This window comes from Aplosporella prunicola (assembly GCF_010093885.1).
Source record: "Aplosporella prunicola CBS 121167 unplaced genomic scaffold K452scaffold_22, whole genome shotgun sequence".
Classification (NCBI taxonomy): Eukaryota; Fungi; Ascomycota; class Dothideomycetes; order Botryosphaeriales; family Aplosporellaceae; genus Aplosporella; species Aplosporella prunicola.
Window position 1 is genome coordinate 194,175 of NW_022983550.1, and position 23,435 is coordinate 217,609.

The window sequence follows — 23,435 nt, forward strand, 5'->3', positions numbered from 1 at the left end:
ACGTTCCAATTACGGCGGTAGGGGGCGGCGGGTTGGTTTGTAGTGTCGCATGGGTCTCAGTGAGGGTTTGAATTCGAACACCATGTCCATTCTTGCTGCTATTTCTTGTGTTCGTGGTGTTCATTTTACTGCCATGACGAGGTCTTTGCCATCAGCCAAAGCTTGCTTCCTGTAGTTGCGCTGTCTATGTTTGCTTCGTCTCCAAGATATTGTAACAGCCTGAGGCTACGTTACCAGTAGACTTTCCAAGCCATCTTCCCGTCAAGCGGGTTTGGCATTGTTGTCTGTTCCTCCATTCACTTCTTCTTCCCCTATCGCTTAGTCCCTTACACCTCAGGTATTGTGCCTCGTATCTCACTACTGAGAGACCGGCTCCCAGCTGCGCGTCTTAGAGACCTTTGTTTGCTCTCGCTAGTGCCATGCGTAAGTCACAGCCCCGTTTGCAGGGCTTAACCAGAGGGGAGTTTGGCGGCTCTGGATAGCCCCATCTCCTGCGGGATCTGATTAGCGCTTTGATTAAGCCGCAGCACTAGGCCTTGGCTGTGCTCATCTTGCCAATAGGTTCCGATGGCACCTTTGGGCAGTGCAGTGTCTCAGCCCGCTAGGTTCGCGAACGAGACCCTGTGTGTGCCCCATGGTCAGAGAGGACCCCTCAACAGGGCCCTGCTGCTGAAAGTTTTGCAACGGCCGTCTGTGGGTTTCCATGATTCTCAAGTCGCCAGCAATCCACGGACCCTGTCGATTCGCTTAACGGCATTTTCGAGCCTTTCCAGCCTGGATCTCTTCTCTTTGTCTCTCTTCTCCAGAACGGCAACGCGCTCTTCCAGTTTTGCGCGGGCCCTGCGCTCCTCAGCCACCATTTCGTTCGCTTGCTGGAAAAGCGTCACGCTAAGCTCCTCAATTTCGCTGCTCATGGCGGAAACCTTTGTCTCGGCGTCGCGACGAAGGCATCTCTCTTTCTCAAGAGCATCGCGAAGCTCATCATCATCCGATCTGTGGGGTAGGGCCGACGGGAGCGGAGTCACGGAGGGACCGGATGAGGAAGGGCCGCTGATGGACTTGCGCGTGAGGAGAGAAGAAAAGCGGGACATGCGCGAGGCAGGAGCAGCGCCTGTTGGATTAGCAGTATGGGGCCTGATGCCGTCTTCGGAAGCAATGCTGGTGGATGGTGTAAGGGCAAGCGCGGGATCGACTGAAAAGCGCTTGCTGCCCGCCGTTTGCGACGACCTCAGACGGCGCAGCTCGTCCTCGTAATCTGCAATCCTGTCTACTTTACGGGGCTGTTAGCCAGCAGCGCAGCAATGCTTGAGGCGGAGCGACGTACCAGCGGAGGTGGCCTTGTCCGTGAGCAGCCTTACTTGGGCCTCGAGCTCGACGATGCGCTTCGCGGCGACAGTCGGATCCAGGTCCGGCAGGAGCGAGGAGGAGGTTCCGCAGGTAGGACATGCGTCTACTCCTAAGGCGGGCGATTCGCGTGCCGATGACTGCCCAGGGGCGACTTCCTCGGTGGAAACAAGGCTCGCGGACATGGCCGAGGGGAGGAGCAGGCCGGATGGTGGATAGCTCTCTCCTGCCTGGGACTGCAGCAGGCCGGACGCGGCGGGTGGGAGGTTGCTGGGGAGATGGAGTGGGCTGCGAGCGGCCAGCCGCCAGGGTTCCTATGAGCGTCGGGATCTTCCGCGCCCAAGGCCCGCCGCGACAAGGCCCAACGCTCAAACGCGCATCACGTGACGCCAGGGGGGGCAGCTAGCCCAGTCGGTACATGGCTAAAGCGCGGGAGCGGGATCTGCGCCGGCGCCGGCTTTTGCGGGGTTGCCGTTGGCCGTTGATGGAAGGGAGGCTCTCATGGAAACATTGGAAGGTAGCTAGAGTAGTGGACGCTTCTCCTTGATTCTTCACATGCAGCCCTGCGTCACATCGGCTCTCAGGCCACCAGCAAGGGCGGCAGAGCAGGGCAGGACGAGGCGAGAGCGGGACGCTAGGCGAGCAATGGGCGGGCTGGCAAAATCGGTGATCGGGCCCCGGTGATGTCACCGGAAAAGCGGGGGCGCCATCATCGCAATCTTTGGTTTCCGCATTGTCAGCAGATGGGAATGTTTGGGCCCCCGAACCCTCACCCCGACAAAATCCATCGCAACGGAGTCCCTTCCGCCATCTTCCCCCCTCATGCACTGCCCATCAGGGTACCCTGCATCGTTGTCTCACTGAGAGTTACCTACACACTACACACCTACTACACTACCTCTTGCTCAAGAGTCCTTGCCCGTCGCCCACCCTTGCACGCTCTTGCACGCCCACGCGCGCCCGCCCGACCACGTCTTTTCGCCGTTCCCCGCAAATCGCTCTGCTCGAGGCGTTGAGACAGCCGGTACACGCTTCCGCAGCCAATAAGCCCCTGCCTGGTCGGAGCCAGTACCGTTGCATCATCGCCCGCTACTCTAGCTCTCCCACTACGAGGCACGCTTTCCTGCTAGCACCCGACTCGCCTTGCCTCTTAAGACCGTCTCCTCATTCTTCCCACGACAAGGCTAGCAGCTCCACGTCCAAATCCAATCGACCGTACCATCCATCATCGCTTGGCACTAGGTCGCTTGCCAGTTCTCCACACCCGTGTGTTCCAGCCCCGCCCACAACTCCCCCCCATCCATCCGCAACACCACCATTGCAACCTCACTTCATCTGCGACATCACTGCCGCCCTTCAAATGCAATTGTCGGCCGACAAACTCTTGAAGCGTCGCAGTTCGGTAGTGCAATCCAAAATTGCAGCTGCCATCGAGAGCCCCACCTCCGCTTCGAAAAAGCTTCCCCTCCATCCCGGACAGCATCCCTCTCTCGCTTCCCCCGACGCTGCCATGACGGCAAACCTTGGGTATATGTACGGCTCACAGCCCACGACCGGCCGTGTCGATAGCCTGACCGACTTCAACTGCTCTGGTACACTGGAATTCGATCACATTAACAGGGGGCTTGACGACATGGACCAAGTAAAGGCTTTCCGCTTTGACCCTGAGTCGTCAGCGACATCACACGACGTTTCGGCTTCCTCATACATGGAAGACATGCGAGAGGCAACGGTCCAGCCTACTATGCTCTTTGAGACGACAAGCTCTAAACCCCAACAAAATTCCTTCTTTTCTGCACAGTCCTTCCCATCTCCCTTTGCCGACTTCCAAAATTCACGCCAGCAATACGGCCAGGTCACACCTCCAGATGAGCTTTCTCCAAAGGAGATTGCCGTGACCGCCTCATCGCACGAAGTGGGAAGGGGCGAGAGCGAAGAACCCGGAGATATGGAGGCCACTATCCTAAAACGGGACAACAAGAGACGTAGGTCGACCAAGACGAAGAACGCTTCGCCTCCCCCGAAGAAAAGGAGCCGCAAAAGCAAAGTTCCTGAGACAATGGATGGGTTAGATCCCGAAGAGCACGCAAAGAGAGAACAGTTCTTGGAGAGGAACCGCATAGCAGCGCACAAATGCCGGCAGAAGAAGAAGGAGTGGATGGTTGGCCTGGACGAGCAGTGCAGAGACCTGTCTGCTCACAACAAGTTGCTGCAGGCCCACGTAGCCGAGCTTAGCGAAGAGGTGTTCCGGCTCAAGAACATGGTGTTCCAGCACACTGACTGCCGTTTCCCACCGATCCAAGCGTACATTCAAAGCACTGCAGAGCAATTACGCAATCGCGTGAGTGCGAACGCGCATGCCATGGGGGAACTACCAGCGGCACTACGCCCAAGCTTCTCCAGCGTCGGTTCCAGCGTAAATTCCAGCGTGGGTTCCGGCGTGCAGTCTGGGTACAGTTCGTCTCATCTCGATGCATCTGGTGATCGGGAACTCAGGGAATCGAGCGGAAATGGCAGTCTTCGGTCGAGGTCAGCCAGTGCCGACAGCGAGCCTCTCAAAGATGATTGGACTAGTTTGCTTCAGCCGTGAGCAGAGTATAGTTCGTGGATACCATAGATGCAGATTGGAGAGTCCTCGCGCTCTTTTCTTTTCTTTCCTACTTTTCTTCTCTTTCCTTCTTGATTTCTCTTGTCTTGTTTTATTCACTCTTCCCTTGCTCTTCTGGGTAGTATTCTTTCCTTAATTGCGTGCTGGGGATGACGATGAAACGATCAAACGGTGGGCGGCGGCGTCGAACAGTCTTAGTTGGCGTTTTGGTGAAGGCATTATCGAAGGATATGGAAAAAGCACAGGCGCAGGCCGGGGTAACTACATCCTTCATTGAAGTTAGGTGTGGTTGCTGCAAGCTTGGCGGCGGTAACGGCGAGGCGGGCTCGAAACATGTACGAGGCTATGAGGTGTGTCAGTAGTCATTATCAGTACGCGGCGAACGAAATGCTCAGAGACGCTCAGTAATAAGCCTTTGAATTGATAAAGTTTGGGGCGTGACGGGGTTTTTGTGAGATGTGGTAGGTGGGGAGGCGGCGAATGCCCCGATGATTTCAAACCGACGTCAGTAAGTAATCTCGGGCAAACAAGTCCGGGAGGGCAGCGGACCCGGGCGCGGAGCCGAGTGGCTGCATTTCTTTTGCGAATTCCATCATCTCCCTACTTGTACTAAGACTCTTGGAAGCCATAAATCAGACGTTAGCCTTTTCACAATCATTTATTAACTAGGTAGGTTAATGTACGAAATGCTTACGGTCGGTCTTCGCATTTTTCCCTTCCAACGGCATGCGTGCCGCAGTACGAAAGTAGACGAGAAAAGGGCCGGAAACAAGAGAAACGTTTCATTATCTACTCCTTCGCAGCGGCGACGCATGATGACGAGCGTCGCACCGTCGTGCACTGCAGATGACCATGACAACATGCCGCGGATCAACGACGCAACAGAGCCCTGTGGCAGTGACATTGGGTAGGTCCTACGTATACTCTACACGTAGAGTACGTATAGCAGCAAATACTCACGTCAGCGCTGACCGAGCGCAACTAAACAATGGGCTTCTTTGTGTCAAGATGACCGTGAGGATTGTCGATTGTCGGGGTTCGTAAGTTAAGTCCTGCACACCGCCAGCTAACTCTACGCACCACCATTCACATCAGCTATCCATTATCACCACACCAATAATAGGAGAGTTTTCACCAGAAGTAAATTCACGAGAATTCATTGCCACTCCAGGCAACCGGTGAACATTTCCGTACTGTTACCTATTCGATATTGGTTGGCATTTCACTCTCGGTCACACCAACCGCTAAAATGTTAAAAATCACGTTTGCTTGTCTGCTCTCGTCGGAGCATGAAACAACCCGAGGACACTCCGTCTTCCAATACGACTCAATCCTGTTGGTTATTTGTGCTTTTGAGACGATATATTGACCTCGTGGCACGCCATGTGACCATGCAGAAACGGAACGGAACCTACTCGCCCATCCACATTGATACCTCGGAGCATGTAAGTCCGTTCGGCGAATAGCCTCGTCCGCACGCTTTAGAAGGTGTTGCTTGAATCGTACACTACGGCACACATCACTATCCATGAGCCAAAATTAGACTGGATAACTACGAAAATGTCGGCTTTCCGTAAGATCTTTCAATTTTTTTCGTCGTATGCGGTCAGCAAGGTCTATATTTCCTAGTATTTGCGGTAACTCATAACCATTTGATTCAAGGTCTACTCGAGTGCATTTTTGAACGACTTTTCAACACTGGAAATGCTTCCATCGGTCCTAAAACGACTGTCATGTAGGTTTCTCTGATGTAATCAACTGGCGCCCAAACAATCAAGCAAATGTCTCTTCTTCAAGCAATCCTCCTTCATCAACGCCTAACCCAACTTTCCCTATTACTTTACCACTCTCAAGCAGCTCGTGTGCTTTGCGCACGCCTTCTTCGTTCAATGGCAGACGCTGCCTCAGGTGAGTCTTTGCAACACCTCTGTCAACCAACTCCTGCAGTTGCTTCAAGATCCTTCCATGGCTATCAACCTCCACGCCGTACCATGGTTTCGTACCCAGCAACTCCCAGACAAAAGTCAAGCCTTTTGTCATCCACTCGGTTCCATACATTGGTAACTCTTGCGTCTGTACGATACTGCATACCTTTCCAAAGGGAGCACATACTGCGGCCGCTGGGGCAATGTATTGTTCAGTACGGTGAGTAATAAAGACATACTTAATCGGCGTGGAAAGGTTGAGGTCACGAATCTGTTGTGGAAGATCACCGTGATGGTTGACCGTATGCGTGGCACCCATCTCCTTGCTGAATGCTGTGGTCTCCTCGCGTGAAGTTGTTGTGATAACAACGGGCAGGCGCAAAATGTGCCGGGCAATTTGCGAAGCCACAGACCCCACACCTGCGGGACAATTAGCACTGGTTATAGCAAATTGACTCTGCTAGGCATTTCGAGTGCGACTGCGTAGTGAAGTAATGGGCAAAACAAACGGTACGTACCTCCAGCGCCGTTCACTATTAATACTCCTGCATTTTCATCCTCTTTGATCTCCAGTCTCTCCACCAAGGCCTCGTATGCTGTAATCCACGTTAGTGGCAATGCTGCCGCCTCGACAAAATCCAGTTTTTCGGGCTTGCGTGCTGCAGCTCTAGCATCCACGAGTTGATACTGTGCATTCGAGCCGTGCCGAATTGGCGAGCCAGAGTAGTACACGGCATCACCGAGTTTGAAGCCGATTCCCTGGGCCTCAGGCCCGGCAGCTTTCACCACGCCGGCACCATCGAAGCCAATCACTTGGGGTAATTTCGGGGTGTGGTTGTAATAATCGCGTGAATTGCCGTCACGTTGATAGTCGTCGTATGTGCCGGCACGAACTTTGGTGTCGACAGGATTGGTGGAGCAAGCTTTGACTCTGTCCGGATGTTAGTTGAGACTGGGTGCTTCGCGACGGAGGGATTGTGCGGACTTGACGAGAAGGTCGTAGCCGGTCGGATCAGAAGGCTTGGTAAGATGTACGGCCTTGAGCTTGTCGACGCCGCCGTAGGCAGTGATAGCTACTGCGCGCATTTGGCTCATGGTGGATTGAGGAGTGTCGAGTTCAACGGAACGGATGAAGATATCTGACCTACCCGGTTATTATAGCTGGAGATGTTGCTGCAAACGTCACTGTGAACTGACAGCTTCACAAGCAAGCAAGAGTGCTTCGACACGCATGGATTACTCAACGCCACCTAGGCCGTTGTTGGTAATGCCTCCCATGACGTCAAGGCTGTCACGATGACTACCTACTCTACCTACCTAAAGGCTAAAGGTAGGTCTCGTGTTGATGTACTCGTATTCAAATATTCCAGACGCAGCGGAGATGGCTCGGTAGGTTCGGATCGGTTGTGTCGCAAAGACGGAACGGGCCGTATTAAACTGCATCGACGGTGCCAAGTGCAACGAACGAATCGGACATGGCCGACGAGCTACGGCCCCCTCCACACATTGTCCCTTGCAAGTTGCGGGGTGACGCAGCCCCTCGTTGCGCTTTGAACCAACTCTAAATCGTCTTCCACATGATTGTTGTAGACCTGTCTAGACTGCCCGTGAGCACAACTGCCCAAGCATTGCGCCATCGGGCACCATGAGCGTGGGGGCCGCCGGTCGTCGGAGGCCTCTCGACGAATAAATCAGGTGCAAAGCAATTCTAGACTCTGGCCCCGCGTGCGGCTGTGCCGTGTCAACAACGGAAGACGATTCCCCGCGACCCATGGCAGTGCCCGACGGCAGACAGCCGGCGGGCAGAAGCAGCTGGAGAAACAATTTCGCCAGGTCTTTTTTCCGTCCGCCATCGATCTGCATGACTCGCGGCGCGTCGATCCGGAGTCGGCCCTGGAGCAGCTTTTTTTGGGTTTGATGATGCATCACGAGCCAAAAATCTACGCGACCGAAAGTACCCCACCAACCACTTTTTGGCATTTACTAGTCACGATCTTCCTCAGCGCACGTCCGGTCCTCCCTCCCCTTTACCCCCATCTGCCTCATCTGAACTTCTTCTTTTCCTCTGTCCCTAGTCGCCCTCCTCCCGCAACTCTCGTCCGCCATGTCTGACAACAGCGTAAGTCACCAATTGCAAGCCTTGTGGTTGACTCATTGATGCTGACGACGGCTGAAGATATACCAAACTCCGTAAGCCTCCTTTCCCTTGGTCCTTCGCGCTTGCACTCCTGGCCTCTGTCTCCAGGGGGGAGGCGCAATTGCTTCAATTCTGAGTAGCTGCTAACGCGCGCTTTCTTACAGGCTCAACTCGCGGTACTCGAGTACGAACCCCCATCCCACTATACCTGCGCCACCGTAGCTGACATTTTACCTCTGCGCTATAGGCCAGCCCATGAAGGAGCTGTTCTCGCCCCGCACGAGATTCACGACATGGCGCAAGCTGTGGCTATACCTGGCCGAGTCTGAGAAGGAACTTGGGCTGGACATCTCGGATGAGGCCGTTGAGCAGATGCGGGAGCACCTGGAGATCAAGGACGAGGAATTTCAGACAGCTGCTGTGGAGGAGAAGCGCCGGCGACACGATGTCATGGCTCACGTTCACACCTACGGACTTGCTGCGCCTGCTGCGGCTGGCGTCATTCACTGGTATGTTTCATCTCGAGCTTGTGAGAGATTCGAGATTCGGACTCGGGGTCTCGATGTTCAAAGCTGCGAATTCCTCGTGCGCGCAATCTTGCGGTGGTGACGAGGCCTTCTCCACCATTAGCAAGCCAGCGTTTAGCTGAAATTTGTGCTTGTCGCCGCTAGCCCAGTTTGGATCACAGACCTAAGGCGCTGAACATCGCAAATCGCGCGCTAGTGGTCATACACTCTTCGTATATGTGCTGATATAAATCTCTAGGGGCGCAACATCTTGCTATGTCACTGACAACGCCGACCTGATTCTCTACCGTGATGCCATGGATATGCTGTGCCATAAGGTCTGCGGCGCCATTCACAAACTCAGTGTCTTCGCTCAGAAGTACGCCGATCTTCCATGCCTTGCGTACACGCACCTTCAGCCCGCACAGTTGACGACTGTTGGCAAGAGGGCCGCCCTTTGGATCCAGGACCTCCTTCTTGATTTGAGGAATTTTGAAAGGTCGCGCGACGACTTGAGATTCAGAGGCGTCAAGGGAACGTAAGTGTGCCCAGGAAACCAGAGAATATGCCGTGCCTGATCTAATCATACGTACAGCACTGGCACTCAGGCCTCTTTCCTGCAGATTTTCAACGGCGATCACGACAAGGTTGAGCGTCTGGATGACCTCGTGACTTTCAAGGCCGGCTTCCGCGAGGCCTTCACGATCACCTCTCAGACATATTCCCGTAAGCTTGACGCGGATATTGTCAACACTCTGGCATCCTTTGGTGCAACCTGCGAAAGGATTGGTGGCGATATCCGCCATCTCGCCTCGTTCAAGGAGCTTGAGGAGCCTTTCGAAAAGGACCAAATTGGCTCCTCTGCCATGGCTTACAAGCGCAACCCTATGCGCTCAGAGCGCATGTGCTCTCTTGGCCGTCACCTTCAGACTCTCCCCCAGAACGCCCTTCACACCTACTCTGCGCAGTGGTTTGAGCGCTCGCTTGATGACAGTGCCAACCGTCGCATTACCCTTCCGGAAGCCTACTTGACGGCCGATGCTTGCTGCCTTCTCCTTGACAACATATCCTCTGGTCTCGTAGTTTACCCCAAGGTCATTAAAAGTCGCGTCATGCAGGAACTTCCGTTCATGGCTACGGAAAACATCATCAGTAAGCGAAACACACGTGAAGATCAATCGGCAACTGCTAACATATCCTAGTGGCCATGGTCGCCAAGGGTCATAGCAGGCAAGATGCTCACGAGGAGATCCGTGTGCTTAGTCACCAAGCTAGCCACGTCGTGAAGATGGAAGGCGGTCAGAATGACCTTATCGAGCGTGTGAGGAACAGCAAATTCTTCCAGCCGATTCATGACGAGATTGACCGTCTATTGGACCCTTCGACTTTCATCGGCCGCGCGCCTGAGCAGGTTAAGAAGTTCACCGGTATGATTTTCCCCTTTGCTTGATCATGCCCAAATGTTGACGAATACATGTGAAATAGGCGCTGGTGGTGAGGTTGTCCGTGCACTGGCACATTACGAGGGTAAGGTGAAGATTGCGGAGGCAGCCGATCTTCATGTCTAAAGCTAGACGAGATTATGTCTACTGTCATTGTAAATGGCCGGCGGCGGAGTTACTGCAAAACCCTTGGGGGCTAACGCAAAATTTGGTCGGGGCATGGCGGAACCGTGTACTGTACAATTTGGGCGGAGACAGGATGGTCAAAAAGGTGCATATTCAACATTAGTTGCTACAGTAACTAGGGTTCAAATACGACTCGTGAAGCATCACCACTGCCGGGTGCTCTGCATAAGGGGGTCTTACTGTAAGGCATAAATGCCCGACAATTATTGCCACTACTCATTCCTCATACCTAGCATTCTACCGTGTACAGACCAAATACCTACCTGCATCAAGGCGCGATTCATTTTGCGTCAACTCTGAATGCACGCCTCTGTTTCGGCGAGTCATTGTCCCTCCTGTACGTCATGTCAAACTCGACAATCACTCGACGTCTTCTGACGGTGCAACAAGGCGATTCAGAGCAATCTTCGAGACCTTTTTCGTGGTCAAAAACACCCTACGGCACATAATGGACACCCTGCCCGAGTCCTTTGCCCTGGCGCCTAACGGCAAGCCTGAGAACGAGGTACCACAGTACCCTCATGTCGATTTCTTCACTGTCAAGCTAACATCCACTCTGAGAACGACGCCGATGCCACGCCCAGCGAGTGTGACGTCCAGCATGCTCTTGAAGTATACCAGTTCCCCACGAGCCCTGTGGTGGCAGGGCTGACGAACCTAGGTGGTCTTCGATGACCAGGGTGCCCACCGGCGCAAGTCCTCCCTCGTCCCCAGCATGAACCAGCGACCAAAGCACATGCGGAAACACACCAACTGCTTTGTCCATACGCTTCTACAAGAGCACAGGAATATCGACTTAACAAGCGCCAACCATACTCCTAGCGACGAGGGTATCAGGTCGGAACGGGTTCCTGACAAAAATCCGGACGGCAACGATACGGAGGCAGTCCAATCGCGCTTGCTTACCAAGAAGCAAATATCAGATATGGCATTCGGGATCCGAGAGCTGGCCAAGAAGCTAGCGCACATAAGGCTGAAAATGAACGTCCGGAACGTCTTTATTTTGACGAAAGCGCACGATGAGCGCCTTATTGTGAACACGAGGGAGGTAGCGCAATGGCTGCTTAAACAGGACGCCCAATACACTGTGTAAGTATCCCTTGATAGTTGCAGATTCTTTGGCAGGGATCTCTGACCGGCTTAAGATATGTGGAAGATACGTTGCGAGACAACAAAATCTTCGATGCGGCCGGACTTTGCAAAGAGGAGTCATCCAAGGGCAAGTTGAGATTTTGGACCGTGGAACTATGTCAAACTCGTCCCCAAACTTTTGACATTGTACTAGCTGTGAGTGGCACTGATAAACATCGCCAGACTACTGCTGACCTGGAGTAGCTTGGTGGCGATGGCACTGTACTGTATGCCAGTTGGTTATTCCAAAGAATAGTCCCCCCTGTTCTGGCCTTTTCATTGGGTTCTCTGGGATTTCTTACCAAGTTTGACTATGAGCATTATCCGAGCACTCTGAACAGATCATTCAATGATGGGATTACCGTCAGTCTACGACTCCGCTTCGAAGGTACCGTCATGCGGTCCCAGAAGCGCAGGAACAACGACAATGGACTCAACGACCTCGTAGAAGAGCTTATTGGGGAAGAGAGCGAGGACAATCATACGCATTATCCAGATGGCACTCATAACATTCTGAACGACATTGTCCTGGATCGTGGCCCAAATCCGAGTAGGCTATTTTCTCCTCTAATCCATACGTAGGCTCTAATATGTGCATTTTAGCAATGTCCTCGATTGAAGTCTTCGGCGACGACGAGCATTTCACCAGCGTGCAAGCCGACGGCATCTGCGTCGCGACTCCTACCGGCTCTACCGCATACAACCTCGCAGCCGGTGGCTCGCTTTGCCATCCGGACAACCCAGTCATGTTACTAACGGCTATATGTGCGCACACGCTGTCTTTTCGACCTATCATCCTCCCCGACACCATCGTACTGCGAGCGGGCGTGCCCTACGACGCACGAACCAGCTCCTGGGCAAGCTTCGACGGAAGAGAACGGTGAGCCCTGGCATGCGTTTAAGAAAAATCAGTCTGCTGATGTTCGCTAGTGTGGAGCTTCATCCGGGTGACTACGTTACAGTCTCGGCATCTCGTTTCCCATTTCCAAGCGTCCTTCCGTTCGAAAGAAGGGGCAAGGACTGGATCGACAGCATTTCCAGAACACTCAACTGGAACTCGAGGCAGCGCCAGAAGAGCTTTAAGGAGTGGGAGAAATAGGCACGAGAAGGGCTTCAAGGAGCGGGAGAAATAGACACTACCTCAGCAGAGACCTTTCCGAAACGGGAATTCTCCATGGAAGGCTCTACATACTTTGGGCAGAGGTCGGCTTTTTTTTTGTTTAGTCTGCAAGCCCAATTCCATCCACGTACTTAGATACCTTGTTGTTCGATGAGCATCCTTGTTAGAAAACAGGCGTATCCTCACACAGCGTATCGTCAAAGGCAACTTGCATTATATGGGTGTCTTGTGTGTCAACCGGAATATAGATAAACTTATGTACACACATACCGATGTTTGCTAAGGGTACGTATAGAGTAATAGCTATCCCAAGCAGCACCTCTCGACTTTTATCGGTGTACCTGTTAGCATTTTCTGATGCAACCCCGTTGAGCGAGTGCCTGATTTAATTTTTTTGATACATAGTCTAACATGCCTGGCAAAACCAAATTTGACTATTTAGCAACCTATCCAAATTCCACGAAGTATGACGCTACACAGACAGATCTGGACGCCGTGGGCTACAATGCGGGATATGTACTTCCGTCTCCGCCAGCTAACTGTGTACATTGGGCATATGCCTCTGTCGAGAATATTGGGTTCTTTTCTTCCTCTGACAGTCCGTACGTCGGTCACCAAGTGGAGGTGGCCAGCGAATGGTTAATAAGCGCAGGTTAGGCGGCTTGTTCGGGCATAATACGATGAGCACTGAGGAAGGATGACTATAGCAACGATCGGTTGTTGGGACAGTACTGGGGTGACAGCAACGAGACTAAGTATCTGAACTAAGTTAGTCGCTGTTCTAAAACTCTGGTATTATCTAGTCAACCAGTGTTGTGCAGAGCAAGCATGAGTTAAGAAGCCGTCTTCGTTTGGGGAGAAGGTCGACGCTGGCAGGTGACGATGGCGTCCAACGTACACCTGTCAAAATTTCAGAGCAGGGCAAGTTGGTGAGATGTGACTAAACAGTGAGTGACATGACGACAGAATGAAGTCAAAAATAAAGTGTCTGTTTACGAGGGCACGAGGAGGTTATGGTGCCCAATGAGGGCCAAGGAGCGATGGATGTCGTGGGGAGACGGAGCGGAGCGCCTAAATAGCGGATATGCACAGACGCAAAACGCAGTGCATATAAGAAAGCACAATCAGCCTGCGGGTCAGCCTTGTCTTCGAAGTTGTTTGTTTTTGTTAATCCACAACTCGGATCCTAGTGTCATCCATAAGTTAGCTTCCCATAACTACTTGCTTGTCTTCATTGGCCACTTTCTCAGAGCCTTTTACTCACCAGCCGACCTGTTCCATGTTTCGATGCGTTCTATCCGATTGTTGTGCATTGCGATTACGATCTAACAAAGCAGTGTAGTTTACTTCAGGTCAAAGGCTTGAATCGAATCTGTCCGCCGCTTTTCGGGCCTTTCTGGTTGTTCTTCAATCTGCCACCATACAAGTGTATGTTGAATATGTTGTGAGCAGGTGTTATGCCGGATGTGACGGTCCTGCACAGGGTACACACATGGGCATGCCTGGACAGTGTAAGTGTTAGGTGTGCTAGAAGAGCAGACTCAGGCATGGGGAGCTGTACACGACGGGAGTATATCTCTTCTTCTTAGCTAAGCAGGAAGTTGTGAGAGCTACCAGAAGCCAAATCAGATGGTCATCATTCCAAGGGCGAACGGAACCGGCACACTGCGGTAGCTGCCCCAACGAGAAGACACGACGATGCGCCGAAACTAAGCAGAGTGTTGCTCAACAACAAGTCCTCCGAAATCGATACCATTCCAGGAAAATGGGGAGTCAGAGACCAGGCCGCAAGGAGTGAAGGGGATGTCGAGTGACCCAAGACATGGGATCTGTTCCGGAGAATGCTCTGCAGAGCCAAGTGTTGCTCCAGTTTTTATAGGAGATTGAACTTTTGTAGAAGAGCCAGGGCCAGCTTGCGAGAGGTTCAGGCTTGATTGCGCCGTGGAAGTGGCAGGTCCATCATTACGCTTGCGCTTACGCCCCGATTGTCTCTTTCCCCGTCCATTTTCTTGCACAAAGGATTCCGCCAACTTTCGTTCCCGCTCTTCCTCTCGCTCGATCTCTTCTAGCGCTGCCAGCGTGTGCAGTCCGCGGTGCAGCATCTCGATCACCCGCGCCTCGAACCGCTCTTGCTGGCGTTTAATCGACTGCATCTTGGCAATACCTAGGGCAGCAGTCTCCAGGGCAACGAGGTGCTCCACCCTCAACCGCTCCCGTTCGGCACAGATATTGTCTCCTGTTCTTCATGTTAGTGAACCAGTAAGCCAAGGGAGAGGAGAGGAGGAGAGAGAGAAAGAGAGAGACAGACTTTCCTGAGAGCCGCATTGTAGACCATGCATTACGCATTCGCTACAGCGCGTCGAGTCGTTTGAGACATGTCTGCATGCCAAGTCCTGTTGTTGACAAGCGTCGCAGGGCGGCAGGGCGTGTCCAGCAAGGCTAGCAGCGGCGCTACAGACGAGTGGAGAGTGCGTACCGAACATGGCCCTAGACATAGTGAGGAAAGACCGGACGGACCACACAAGATATACCGCTGGACCCCAAGGTGTTAGATAAGCTAAGTAAGGCGCGAAGCACCGGCCCGGCCCATGTCCATGTGGCGGGAGTTTGGACCAGACAACACGTGCGAGGGTGGCAAGGGACAACGGGACGGAGCAGACGGGAGTCGAGCAAAACTGTACTCGGAATAGACTCCGACAGGCCTGCGGCCAACTAGAGTACTACGTAGTTAGGATCTGATCTACGACCGTGCAGTTTGCCTACCTATATTTAGTCGGAGCTGGAGTCCGCCTCCGCCGTTGTATAGCGAGCCAGCCAATTAGCATGCCTCGCCTTTTGCACTATTTCGCCACCACAGTACTTCGAGCAATTCTTGGTCTGAAAATATTGAAGAAGCCCGCCGTTTGATTCCCTTTAAGATGCCGCAACCCAGGTTCTCCAAGACGCCCAATGGTCATGTAGAATAATCGTATACCCTCGCCGTGCGCCTCGCCATGCCGCTTGTGCCAAAAACCCGCAAGATAGATACGCCACGCTTACCCAACACAATCCGGAAGAGGCCGAAAATGGAAAAGCAAAAAAGGTAAAAATGACAGCAAGAACAACGAAGGCTTACAAGTAGTGATGCAGACGTCCCAGCAAAGCAGGGCAAGGAGCCATCACAGATGCATCCCACATACCGCATCCGCCTAGTCATCAGCAAGCCACGCCCACCTGCCCCTCACTGAACGGGGCATTCTCTCTCAGGTCCTGCACCAGGTCCTCGACATTACTGAGATAGCGTCCCAGTAACGCCTGCTTTTCTTCGGTTGTCCTGGTCTCGCCGCCATTTCCACTGCTTTCGCGCTTGTGTTCGTGGCTGCGCTTCTCAAAGGCTTCAAGCAAATGACCCTTGGCGCCCGTTGGAGTCTCGGGCATTAGGTAGAAGTACAGGAATTCCATGATCTTCAGCTTGACAGCACTAGACGTGCTACGCGATTTGAAGAGCGACGTCACCGTCAGCAAGCCATCTATGGCTTCGAAAGTGCGTGTGTTGGCGGGCGTGGAGAGCAAAGCAGTGACGAGAACGAGCATGGTGCGGGACTGGATCGAGGGGCAGTCGCCACAGTCGAGGAGATCAAGGAGGAGCTAGTCACGCGGATCAGTTGAGGAGTAAGGGGCGGGCGCAGAGTATGTCATACGTTCATGTGGATGTCTCGGCTGAAGAGGGTGCGAGACGGCGGATGGAGTAGGAGAATTCCTTGAAGAAGGTCAAGGGCAGCGAGGATGAGCATATCGCTTTGGCCGCCTACGGAAATCATGGTCAACTAGGCGGCTTCAGGCGGGAAGGGTGGACTTACTGCTGCCCATACCAAGCAACCTCTCGAGGCATGTGATAAGCCGTGTGGCAACTGCGCGCCAACATGTTAGTAAACAGGCGACGCGTCTGGCAAAGCCGGACTCACCATTCCACTCAAAGCCCTCTTGCAACCTGAAGAACTCCCTGAAGGCGGGGTCCTCTGCCAGCGTGTCGAGTTGCTTGGGGGCCGACGTCGACGACGGCGTGACGGCCGACTGGGTGCGCTTGTGCTTGGAAGGCGTCGAGGCGTCGCCGGACTTGAGGCAGATCTGGGCCAGCAGACCCTCGATCTGGCGCAGGCCCTTACGGATCTTGGCGCTGTCTTTGGACGTGATGTTGTCGAAGGAGAGCGACAACAGAGCCTCCATGGTGATGGTCGTGGTCGTGGTCGTGGTCGTGGTCGCGGTGGTAATAGGCAGGAGGAAGGTAGCGGCCAGGCCGGCAGCGGGTAGGGATGGTAAATATGTTGGCAGATGGCAGCTGCAGCTGGTCGCTAGCGGCTTCTGGGGATGCGCCCCACACGTACATACATACCTACTACCAGCGAGCCCGACCGGGCTCTGACGTTGGGCTGTGCTAATAATGTGCTGGCAGCTAGTCAGACGTCGGCTAGGCGATGACTTGTTGGATTTCCTTCTTCTGCTTCTTCGCCTGTTCTCTTGATGCCGCCGCCAACGGCCCCAACGGTCCGCCTGCCCAACGAGCCAGCGCTCGACCTTTGCCCACCCCGTCCTTCCAGAACATTTCCTCTTCGGCCTTTCTCTGCCTCCCCTGCGTCATCGCGGCCGAGGAGCGGTCGTGGCGGTGAGAGAGCCGCTCTGTCTGTGCTGCAGATCCAATCCTCCTCCCCCTGCTGCGGCCAGATTTTCACGGCACCACCCGCGATTCTCGCTCCTAGACCCTCTGGCTCGGGGTGGCGCCCGGGAAGCAGGGGTCCAGCGAGCCATCATCGGTCATGCGATGCGACAAAACCATACGTAGTACTTATGTACATACGTCTCTCGCCAGCTCACCTCCAGCTTGCCCTCACCGTCTTCCGTGACGGGCCGTTTCAGACAGACCTGGACAGCGCACGCCCGCATCCTACCACGTACAACCGCCTAGTAGGAATCGAAATAAAAATCAAACAAAATAAAATGAATAATAATAGTAACAAAGCTCCCATCTTCGGTGCCACACATACGCCACAAACTCACGCACCAGCTTTGGGCGTCCGGTAGCGGCGTCGACTCCAGCTCCGTCAAGCCCGTGCTGCCGGCAAGATATCGAGGGGGATATGGTTGTGGGCAGTGGTGGCCGTGGAATGACCAACGCACCAAAGGAAGCCAACGGAAGAATTGCGCGAGACGCACCGTTACCTCCATATCGGTCGGACCGTCATGGTATCTGGGTGCATTTTCAAGCACACAGTATGGAGATCATCCGCTCAGATGAATGCCACGACACGGTTAAGAGTAGAGGTGGACCAGCTACATAAATGGGAGAAAACCTAACAGTTCAATTGCCCGTCGTTTCACACAAGGACAGTACGGCCAGGTCCCTCTACACACTACATCACGCACGACTCAACTTCAAGACATTATGCATGCATGCATAGGCTATGTTGATTAACAAAAGTGAAGAGAATCTCGAAGGAAACTAAAGACGATCCTAAGATCATCCTACGAAAGGAGTATTCTTGGTAAACAAAAAAGAGAAGCAGTTCGGATATCCACCTTGGCTTGCCATTGCTGTGACTCAAAGAAACGCACCATCTCGCTATTACGGTCTCCCCAATTACGCCACGCATGTTGCTAGTGGTATCGTGAACAAAAAACTGATCGAAAGCACGCAAAGAAAGAAAGATTTGCATCGGTCTGCTAAACAAAGAGCTCGGGTATCATGCAAAGGATCCGACTCAGGGCCCGAGGAGAGATGCGTTAAACAAGACCCTTGTAGACAGGGTTGTTGGCACCGAGGACGGTGTGATTACCAGCACCGGTGCCATTGTAGCCAGCTCCAGGACCGACTTGAGTCTGCTGTCCAAGGTTGTTCTGCTGGTAGCCAGTACCAACGCCAGAGTAGCCGTTCAGACCACCTTTGTGGTAATCGTTGGTACCGTCAAAGGCCTGGTTGACCTGGTTGCTGAAGTTGCCAGTGTCGTTGCCTTGGGAGTAAGGTTCATCAGCGTTGGGGTGGTTGCCACCGCGCACACCACCTGTGTTGACATTATGGGGCTTGCGGGTGACCCGGGGAACACGTGGAAGGTTAGAGGTCTCCTTAGCGGAACCGATACTGAAAATGGGGCTTTCCCACTTATCACCCTTCCGGGCGAGCTCCTGGTACTCCGTGGCCTTCGTACTGATGCCGCCTGGCAGGCTGATGTTCTGGAACATGGAATCGTTTTGAGTGACGGCCATGTTGACCTTCTTGTCCGCAACGGCCTCCTTGGCACGCTCCTTCTTCTGGTTGGCTTTCATGAGTTGCTTCTGAGCAGCCGAAGCGTAGCGCTGGTAGATGTTCTGAACATTTTGAGGGTCAGGGTTCTTCTTCATCTCAGCCTTGGCGCTCTCCGCTTCTTGATTGACAGCGAAGAGCAAGGCATCAATCTGGTTGAAGTTGTTGCGGATCTGCTGTTCGAGGGCCTTCTGAAGGGCAGGACGGATGACCTTGATAAGCATAGGCTTAGCAAGGTTGAAGAGAAGCTTGTGGTTGGACTTCTTCATCTTGAGCTTGAGATTCTTGACATCGACATCCACCTTGTTAACCTTGAAGAAGTGTTGACGGTCGGTCTTGTCGGCTGTCTCCGCGGCGACCTTGAAGCTGAAGCCATCGCCGCCCATGAAGACATCGCAGATACCTTGATCCTTGATGGACGGGAAGCCTTGCTTCCTGTTGACGTAATAGCTAACGTCACGAAGGTCCATCTGCACACCAGACACAGAAAGCATGACCTTGTTCTTGTTCTTGCTGGTGATCTTCTTGCGACCCCAGCGCCAGTGGTTGTCGCTAGCGCATTCAAGAACGTTAGGAGCAAGGTTGTCACCCTCGACGACTAGGTTTTCGACGACAGCATCCATGGTTGGATCACTGTATTCGATGCGGGGAATTGGAACGTAGCGGATGTTCTCGAAGATTGCGGGAACGATGACTTCGGTAAGGTCTTTGAGAAGATGAGGCTTGAAGGCAGCCTGTCCATTCTCGTCCTGTCCGAGATCAAGGAATAGCTTTTGCAAGGCTTCACTGAAGGCCTTGTTTTGCGGGTCTTCGTCAAACTGTTGGCCGATGAACTTGAATTCGTCGAGAACGCGGTCGGTGTGGTTCCTGTAGCGGTCGCGAAGAAGGAAATGGCCTTCGTCGTAAAGTTGGTTCCATTCTTCGGTGGCCTGATCCTGCATAACGTAGCCCTGCTCCTTGAGGCAGCGACGAATGTAGGCATTGAGATGCCTGAACCAGCCCTTGAGTTGAGGATCTTTGTCGGCATCACGGTAAACTGCCTTGATAGAGTCAAACACATCATCGAGAGACGTGCCATTAGCAAAGCGCTCGATGAGAGTCTTAAGGTCTGTCAGCATTTGGTTGTTATTCCCAAGGAATCCTATGTACGCACCTTCAAGTCAGCTTCAGCCATTTGGAGACTGTCATCAGTATGGGCACCTTTAACGGTCTCGTTGGTCTGGCCAACGAGATCCCTAGAGTGACCAGTGTACTCTTCGGCAAGGCGAAGGAGGGTTTCGATGGCACGCATATCTATAAATAATTAGAAATTGTGGGCTCAAGTGGAAAATGTTGGTACACTTACAGTCCTGGTGGCCTTGGATCTCCACAACCATCTTCTTGAGACGCCAAATGGTCTGCTCACGGCGTTCCTGAGGCATCTTGGATTTGAGATAGTTGGTGGTGCGTTCGCGTCTCTCGCGGAGGCGGTCCTGGGTCTCATCAGGAACGTTCTCACGGGTATGCTGCTTCAGAGTATCAACACCAGCGCGAGCACCGCTTTGAGCATCGACACCTGAAGCGCCACCGTAGCGCTGGTCACGAGCAGCTGTGTCGGCTACATCAGTAGGATCGCGGGAACCAGTGGGATGGGCCTCCTGAGCAGCATCACCGAGAGCGTTCTTCGCCTCGTCACGACCAAAAGGCTTGTTCTCATGGAACTTGCCTCTGGCCTGTTCCTTCAGATCGCCCTTGGATGGCACATCGTGCCAAGTATCATCAGCTGCTGGGTCATCAATCTGGTTGAGTTGCTCCTCCGTAGGGTTGACCCTGTTCGCAGTCTTGGTAGCGGCGTCACCAGCAATGTCGCGGAGGAGAACCGTGGCATCGCTGACTGTGCAAAGACGTTAGTATTTTGCAGAAAACGATGTTTTTCTTCACTTACGTAGCTTCCTGAACTGTCCATTAGAGAGAATAAGCGTTCCCAGAGTCCTCAGACCATCCAGAGCTTCGTTGCCGTGCTGCCTCGCCTCATCTCTGCCAATAGAAGCACGGGGGGTTGACGTGTTATCAGCTCCGGTGAGTTGCGTTTGCCAAATGAAGTCCTGCAGTAGGTTTCCCTCGTTCTTAGTGAGGAGCAAGATCTTAGCCGCCTCAATGACTTCCTTCACATCGCCAACGAGCTTCTGGCCCTCGGGCGACAGCTTCTTGGAAGGCGATGAAAGAGCTCGTGATACAAGGGCGCTGTTCAGAGCGACATCGATCTGCTTGTTCGAGGGAACCTTGCCATTCGAGAAGGCTGGAAGAGGAAAGTTGTCAGTAAAGGGAGTGGACGCGCGAAACGTGGTGAAGGTCACCAGAGAAGATGCCGTAGAGCTGCAGCTTCGTGTTTACATCCTTTTCCTTTTGCTGGAGGTTGACGGGCACGTTGACAGACATGATGCAGGATGGATTAGTAGAGCGGCTAGGATCGATCGGCGGTATCAATTACGGGTATCGAATCGGGTGGTGGTTTGGGTGGGGTATCTCAAAAAGAAAAAGCGTTAATGGGTATGGGTATTGGTGAGGTGGGAGGAGGAGCAGAGGGCGAGGGCTTTATTGTTGCAAGCCGCAGGGTTGCACGACGCGACGTCATCAGCGTGCAATTGGCCTCCCTCCTTTACACAAGGTAGAAGGACAACATGCCTTGGCTCAAAGTGGTGACTGCGACCTACCCCAGAATCGGGACCCACGTCATAGCGCTCTCTATATGGCAAGCAGGATCGGCGGCAGGGGTCCGGCCTCGGATCATGACGCCAGCCTTTGTTTGTCGCTTCATCCAAACAGGGAATCTGGTGGCTGAAGGAGCGCGCAAATCTTGCTTCGCTTCGTCATGCAATGGCCACCATTATACAAGCCATCTACACGTACATGCTCTACACACTCAAGTCACGCATGCCGGCACGCTAAATCCGGTCGTCCACCTCACGCTGCCCATGATGACGACGAGCAGTCCCAACGCAACCCCCACACTGACTGTCCCATACACGTACCCGTGGCCCCTGCGCAGCGTACTCAACTCCACAACCCATGTGCTGACTGTCGTGAGACTGCCGCAAAACCCATCCATAATGCCCTGCAAGACCTGGCACCCCACCCGCCCCCCGCCCGCCACATTCGCCTGCCTGCCCAGCGGCACATGCTGTAGGTCGTACGCCATGCCGAGGACTGCCGTGCCGAAGATGTTGACGGCAAAGGTTCCTAGTGGAAATGCCGGCGCAATGCCATTCAGCTTCAGACTGGCGTAAAAGCGCATCAGGCAGCCCAGCGGCGCGAACACGCACGCAAACACCGCTTGGCCCCGCCATGTCTCGGCTGCCCAGCCGCCGGGGCGCGCTTCGGGTCCGCCAGGCCGGTCAGGCGGCCAGATACTCATGAAAATAGCACCGACCCAGCATCCCCACCCAAGGAAAACGGCCAGATTGTCGACCAGGTGGCGCGTGAAGCGGTAGGAAAAGGTTGGCGCGTAAGGGTTAAGAGCAAAGGCAAGGTGCGCACCAATTTTGAGCGCGGACATGCAGACGCCAAGAGTAATGATAATGATGCCAACGAGCGCCATGAATGAGTAACCGCCGTCGCGGTGGACGGTGCTGCTTGTGCTTGGGGCTGTGCCAGTGTATGGATGATTAATAGGTGTGGTAAGATTGTTGGACAGCGCAAGGAAGACGTCCCGGATGAAGGAGGAGAACGAAGTGAAGGAGCCGCAGAAGCCTGTCGTGAGGCCAATGTATAGCGGAATGGTTTTCTTGACCTTGGCGTGGGCTGTTTTCGCCGCGGCAAGCGCCTTTTCTTCATCGTCTTTAGCAACCTTTTCCGGCCAGTTGCTTGTCGGCTTTCCCCACTCCTCGCGGAACAATTGTCGGTCTTCGGAAAGAAAGCCCATCAAGAGTGATCCGCTGAAATTGGCCCATAGCACACTGAATTCTACGGGCGCGCCAGGATAGAAGGTCAGCCATTGTAAGCCGAGGCGCGCAAGAGTGCCAAAGATGGAGAAGAACACGAGGTATGAGACAGTGTACAACTCGGTTGCAAACTTGGATGCACGCTCGTTCTGGACCAGAGGCCTCATGGGCTCTGTTGCAGGCATGTGGGAGTCGTCTGAAGGCATATGGCTGTCCCTGCGATACTGGGCTTGTGCTCGTGACGCATTGTGTTCCCAAGGCCGATCTCTGCTGCGTGGTATTACTGGACCCATTGCGCTTGGCTCATACTCATCTTCAAAGTCGCTGGGCTGGTCTGATACCCCATAACTGGCTTTCGCCATGCTGCGGCGGCCTCTGCGGGACCATGATTGAGACATCTCGTGCTCCAGCGAGTTGTGCGGCCGCAGGTCGACAGGGGACGGCGCTGTCACCTCGTCCAGGTTGCCGTAGTTTGCGGGGGTGCTGTAAGCGTCGTGGGCTGCTCGGTTGGGCCTCCGTCTTTCGTCCTCGATAGATTTTTGCTGATAGTGGTCTACGGGCAGAGATGCCACATTGTCGTCCAAGTATCGATAGTCGTTGGGAATGGTATATTCATCGCGGGACATTACGTTGCCCGAGAAGCTGGCGAGACTGTTCCCGCTCTTCCGTCTTGGCCGCGGCTGGTCGGGATTGAAGTCGGAAAGGCGATCGCGGCTCTGGGAGCGCGAATGCAGATGCGTAGAAGCACACGAGGAGCGCAGGGAAGCCCGTTGTTCGTCAAAGTGCGAGCTCCTGCGCGACATACGGCCCGGCGTTCGCCTGCCGTCCAGCCCGTCCTCCAT

The 23,435-nt window shown here is 53.8% G+C and overlaps 11 protein-coding genes across 11 annotated transcripts; 5 read left to right on the top strand and 6 right to left on the bottom strand.

Annotated features, from left to right (window-relative positions):
• Nucleotides 1-710: 710 nt before the first annotated feature.
• On the bottom strand, nucleotides 711-1,529 carry K452DRAFT_233427 (uncharacterized protein; the record flags this gene model as incomplete). The annotated part of the gene is made up of 2 exons (XM_033537304.1): nucleotides 711-1,270; nucleotides 1,325-1,529. 2 exons carry the CDS (start codon nucleotides 1,527-1,529, stop codon nucleotides 711-713), a joined length of 765 nt encoding a protein of 254 aa, XP_033394430.1.
• A 1,325-nt stretch (nucleotides 1,530-2,854) lies between these two features.
• Nucleotides 2,855-3,934, top strand: K452DRAFT_300803 (uncharacterized protein; the record flags this gene model as incomplete). The annotated part of the gene is made up of 1 exon (XM_033542370.1): nucleotides 2,855-3,934. One exon carries the CDS (start codon nucleotides 2,855-2,857, stop codon nucleotides 3,932-3,934), a length of 1,080 nt encoding a protein of 359 aa, XP_033394431.1.
• An 84-nt stretch (nucleotides 3,935-4,018) lies between these two features.
• K452DRAFT_83539 (uncharacterized protein) lies at nucleotides 4,019-4,390 on the top strand. Its single transcript, XM_033547207.1, has one exon. The coding sequence runs from the start codon at nucleotides 4,102-4,104 to the stop codon at nucleotides 4,312-4,314; it is 213 nt and encodes a 70-aa protein (XP_033394432.1). The 5' UTR covers nucleotides 4,019-4,101; the 3' UTR covers nucleotides 4,315-4,390.
• Nucleotides 4,391-5,666: 1,276 nt separating this feature from the next.
• On the bottom strand, nucleotides 5,667-7,018 carry K452DRAFT_352866 (uncharacterized protein). The gene is made up of 3 exons (XM_033545795.1): nucleotides 6,863-7,018; nucleotides 6,396-6,808; nucleotides 5,667-6,297 (listed from the first exon to the last, which is right to left on the bottom strand). Exons 1-3 carry the CDS (start codon nucleotides 6,970-6,972, stop codon nucleotides 5,726-5,728), a joined length of 1,095 nt encoding a protein of 364 aa, XP_033394433.1. The 5' UTR covers nucleotides 6,973-7,018; the 3' UTR covers nucleotides 5,667-5,725.
• A 709-nt stretch (nucleotides 7,019-7,727) lies between these two features.
• On the top strand, nucleotides 7,728-10,361 carry K452DRAFT_255508 (uncharacterized protein). Its single transcript, XM_033538361.1, has 8 exons — nucleotides 7,728-7,996; nucleotides 8,054-8,067; nucleotides 8,179-8,198; nucleotides 8,262-8,523; nucleotides 8,780-9,058; nucleotides 9,116-9,672; nucleotides 9,723-9,947; nucleotides 10,006-10,361. Exons 1-8 carry the CDS (start codon nucleotides 7,982-7,984, stop codon nucleotides 10,086-10,088), a joined length of 1,455 nt encoding a protein of 484 aa, XP_033394434.1. The 5' UTR covers nucleotides 7,728-7,981; the 3' UTR covers nucleotides 10,089-10,361.
• A 186-nt stretch (nucleotides 10,362-10,547) lies between these two features.
• On the top strand, nucleotides 10,548-12,667 carry K452DRAFT_255510 (uncharacterized protein). Its single transcript, XM_033538362.1, has 7 exons — nucleotides 10,548-10,653; nucleotides 10,710-10,760; nucleotides 10,810-11,237; nucleotides 11,294-11,435; nucleotides 11,484-11,829; nucleotides 11,883-12,159; nucleotides 12,210-12,667. Exons 1-7 carry the CDS (start codon nucleotides 10,597-10,599, stop codon nucleotides 12,376-12,378), a joined length of 1,470 nt encoding a protein of 489 aa, XP_033394435.1. The 5' UTR covers nucleotides 10,548-10,596; the 3' UTR covers nucleotides 12,379-12,667.
• Nucleotides 12,668-13,959: 1,292 nt separating this feature from the next.
• Nucleotides 13,960-14,894, bottom strand: K452DRAFT_360960 (uncharacterized protein; the record flags this gene model as incomplete). Its single annotated transcript, XM_033546390.1, has 2 exons — nucleotides 13,960-14,635; nucleotides 14,708-14,894. 2 exons carry the CDS (start codon nucleotides 14,892-14,894, stop codon nucleotides 14,109-14,111), a joined length of 714 nt encoding a protein of 237 aa, XP_033394436.1. The 3' UTR covers nucleotides 13,960-14,108.
• Nucleotides 14,895-15,158: 264 nt separating this feature from the next.
• On the bottom strand, nucleotides 15,159-16,674 carry K452DRAFT_276422 (uncharacterized protein). The gene is made up of 4 exons (XM_033539272.1): nucleotides 16,344-16,674; nucleotides 16,239-16,289; nucleotides 16,080-16,186; nucleotides 15,159-16,026 (listed from the first exon to the last, which is right to left on the bottom strand). Exons 1-4 carry the CDS (start codon nucleotides 16,603-16,605, stop codon nucleotides 15,595-15,597), a joined length of 852 nt encoding a protein of 283 aa, XP_033394437.1. The 5' UTR covers nucleotides 16,606-16,674; the 3' UTR covers nucleotides 15,159-15,594.
• Nucleotides 16,675-16,752: 78 nt separating this feature from the next.
• K452DRAFT_83606 (uncharacterized protein) lies at nucleotides 16,753-17,935 on the top strand. Its single transcript, XM_033547208.1, has 2 exons — nucleotides 16,753-17,327; nucleotides 17,396-17,935. The coding sequence occupies exons 1-2, from the start codon at nucleotides 16,900-16,902 to the stop codon at nucleotides 17,712-17,714; spliced, it is 747 nt and encodes a 248-aa protein (XP_033394438.1). The 5' UTR covers nucleotides 16,753-16,899; the 3' UTR covers nucleotides 17,715-17,935.
• On the bottom strand, nucleotides 17,821-21,204 carry K452DRAFT_290378 (uncharacterized protein). Its single transcript, XM_033540990.1, has 5 exons — nucleotides 21,010-21,204; nucleotides 20,598-20,951; nucleotides 20,019-20,546; nucleotides 19,827-19,966; nucleotides 17,821-19,773 (listed from the first exon to the last, which is right to left on the bottom strand). Exons 1-5 carry the CDS (start codon nucleotides 21,089-21,091, stop codon nucleotides 18,157-18,159), a joined length of 2,721 nt encoding a protein of 906 aa, XP_033394439.1. The 5' UTR covers nucleotides 21,092-21,204; the 3' UTR covers nucleotides 17,821-18,156.
• Nucleotides 21,205-21,340: 136 nt separating this feature from the next.
• On the bottom strand, nucleotides 21,341-23,219 carry K452DRAFT_276428 (uncharacterized protein; the record flags this gene model as incomplete). Its single annotated transcript, XM_033539273.1, has 2 exons — nucleotides 21,341-22,876; nucleotides 22,943-23,219. 2 exons carry the CDS (start codon nucleotides 23,217-23,219, stop codon nucleotides 21,576-21,578), a joined length of 1,578 nt encoding a protein of 525 aa, XP_033394440.1. The 3' UTR covers nucleotides 21,341-21,575.
• Nucleotides 23,220-23,435: the final 216 nt, after the last annotated feature.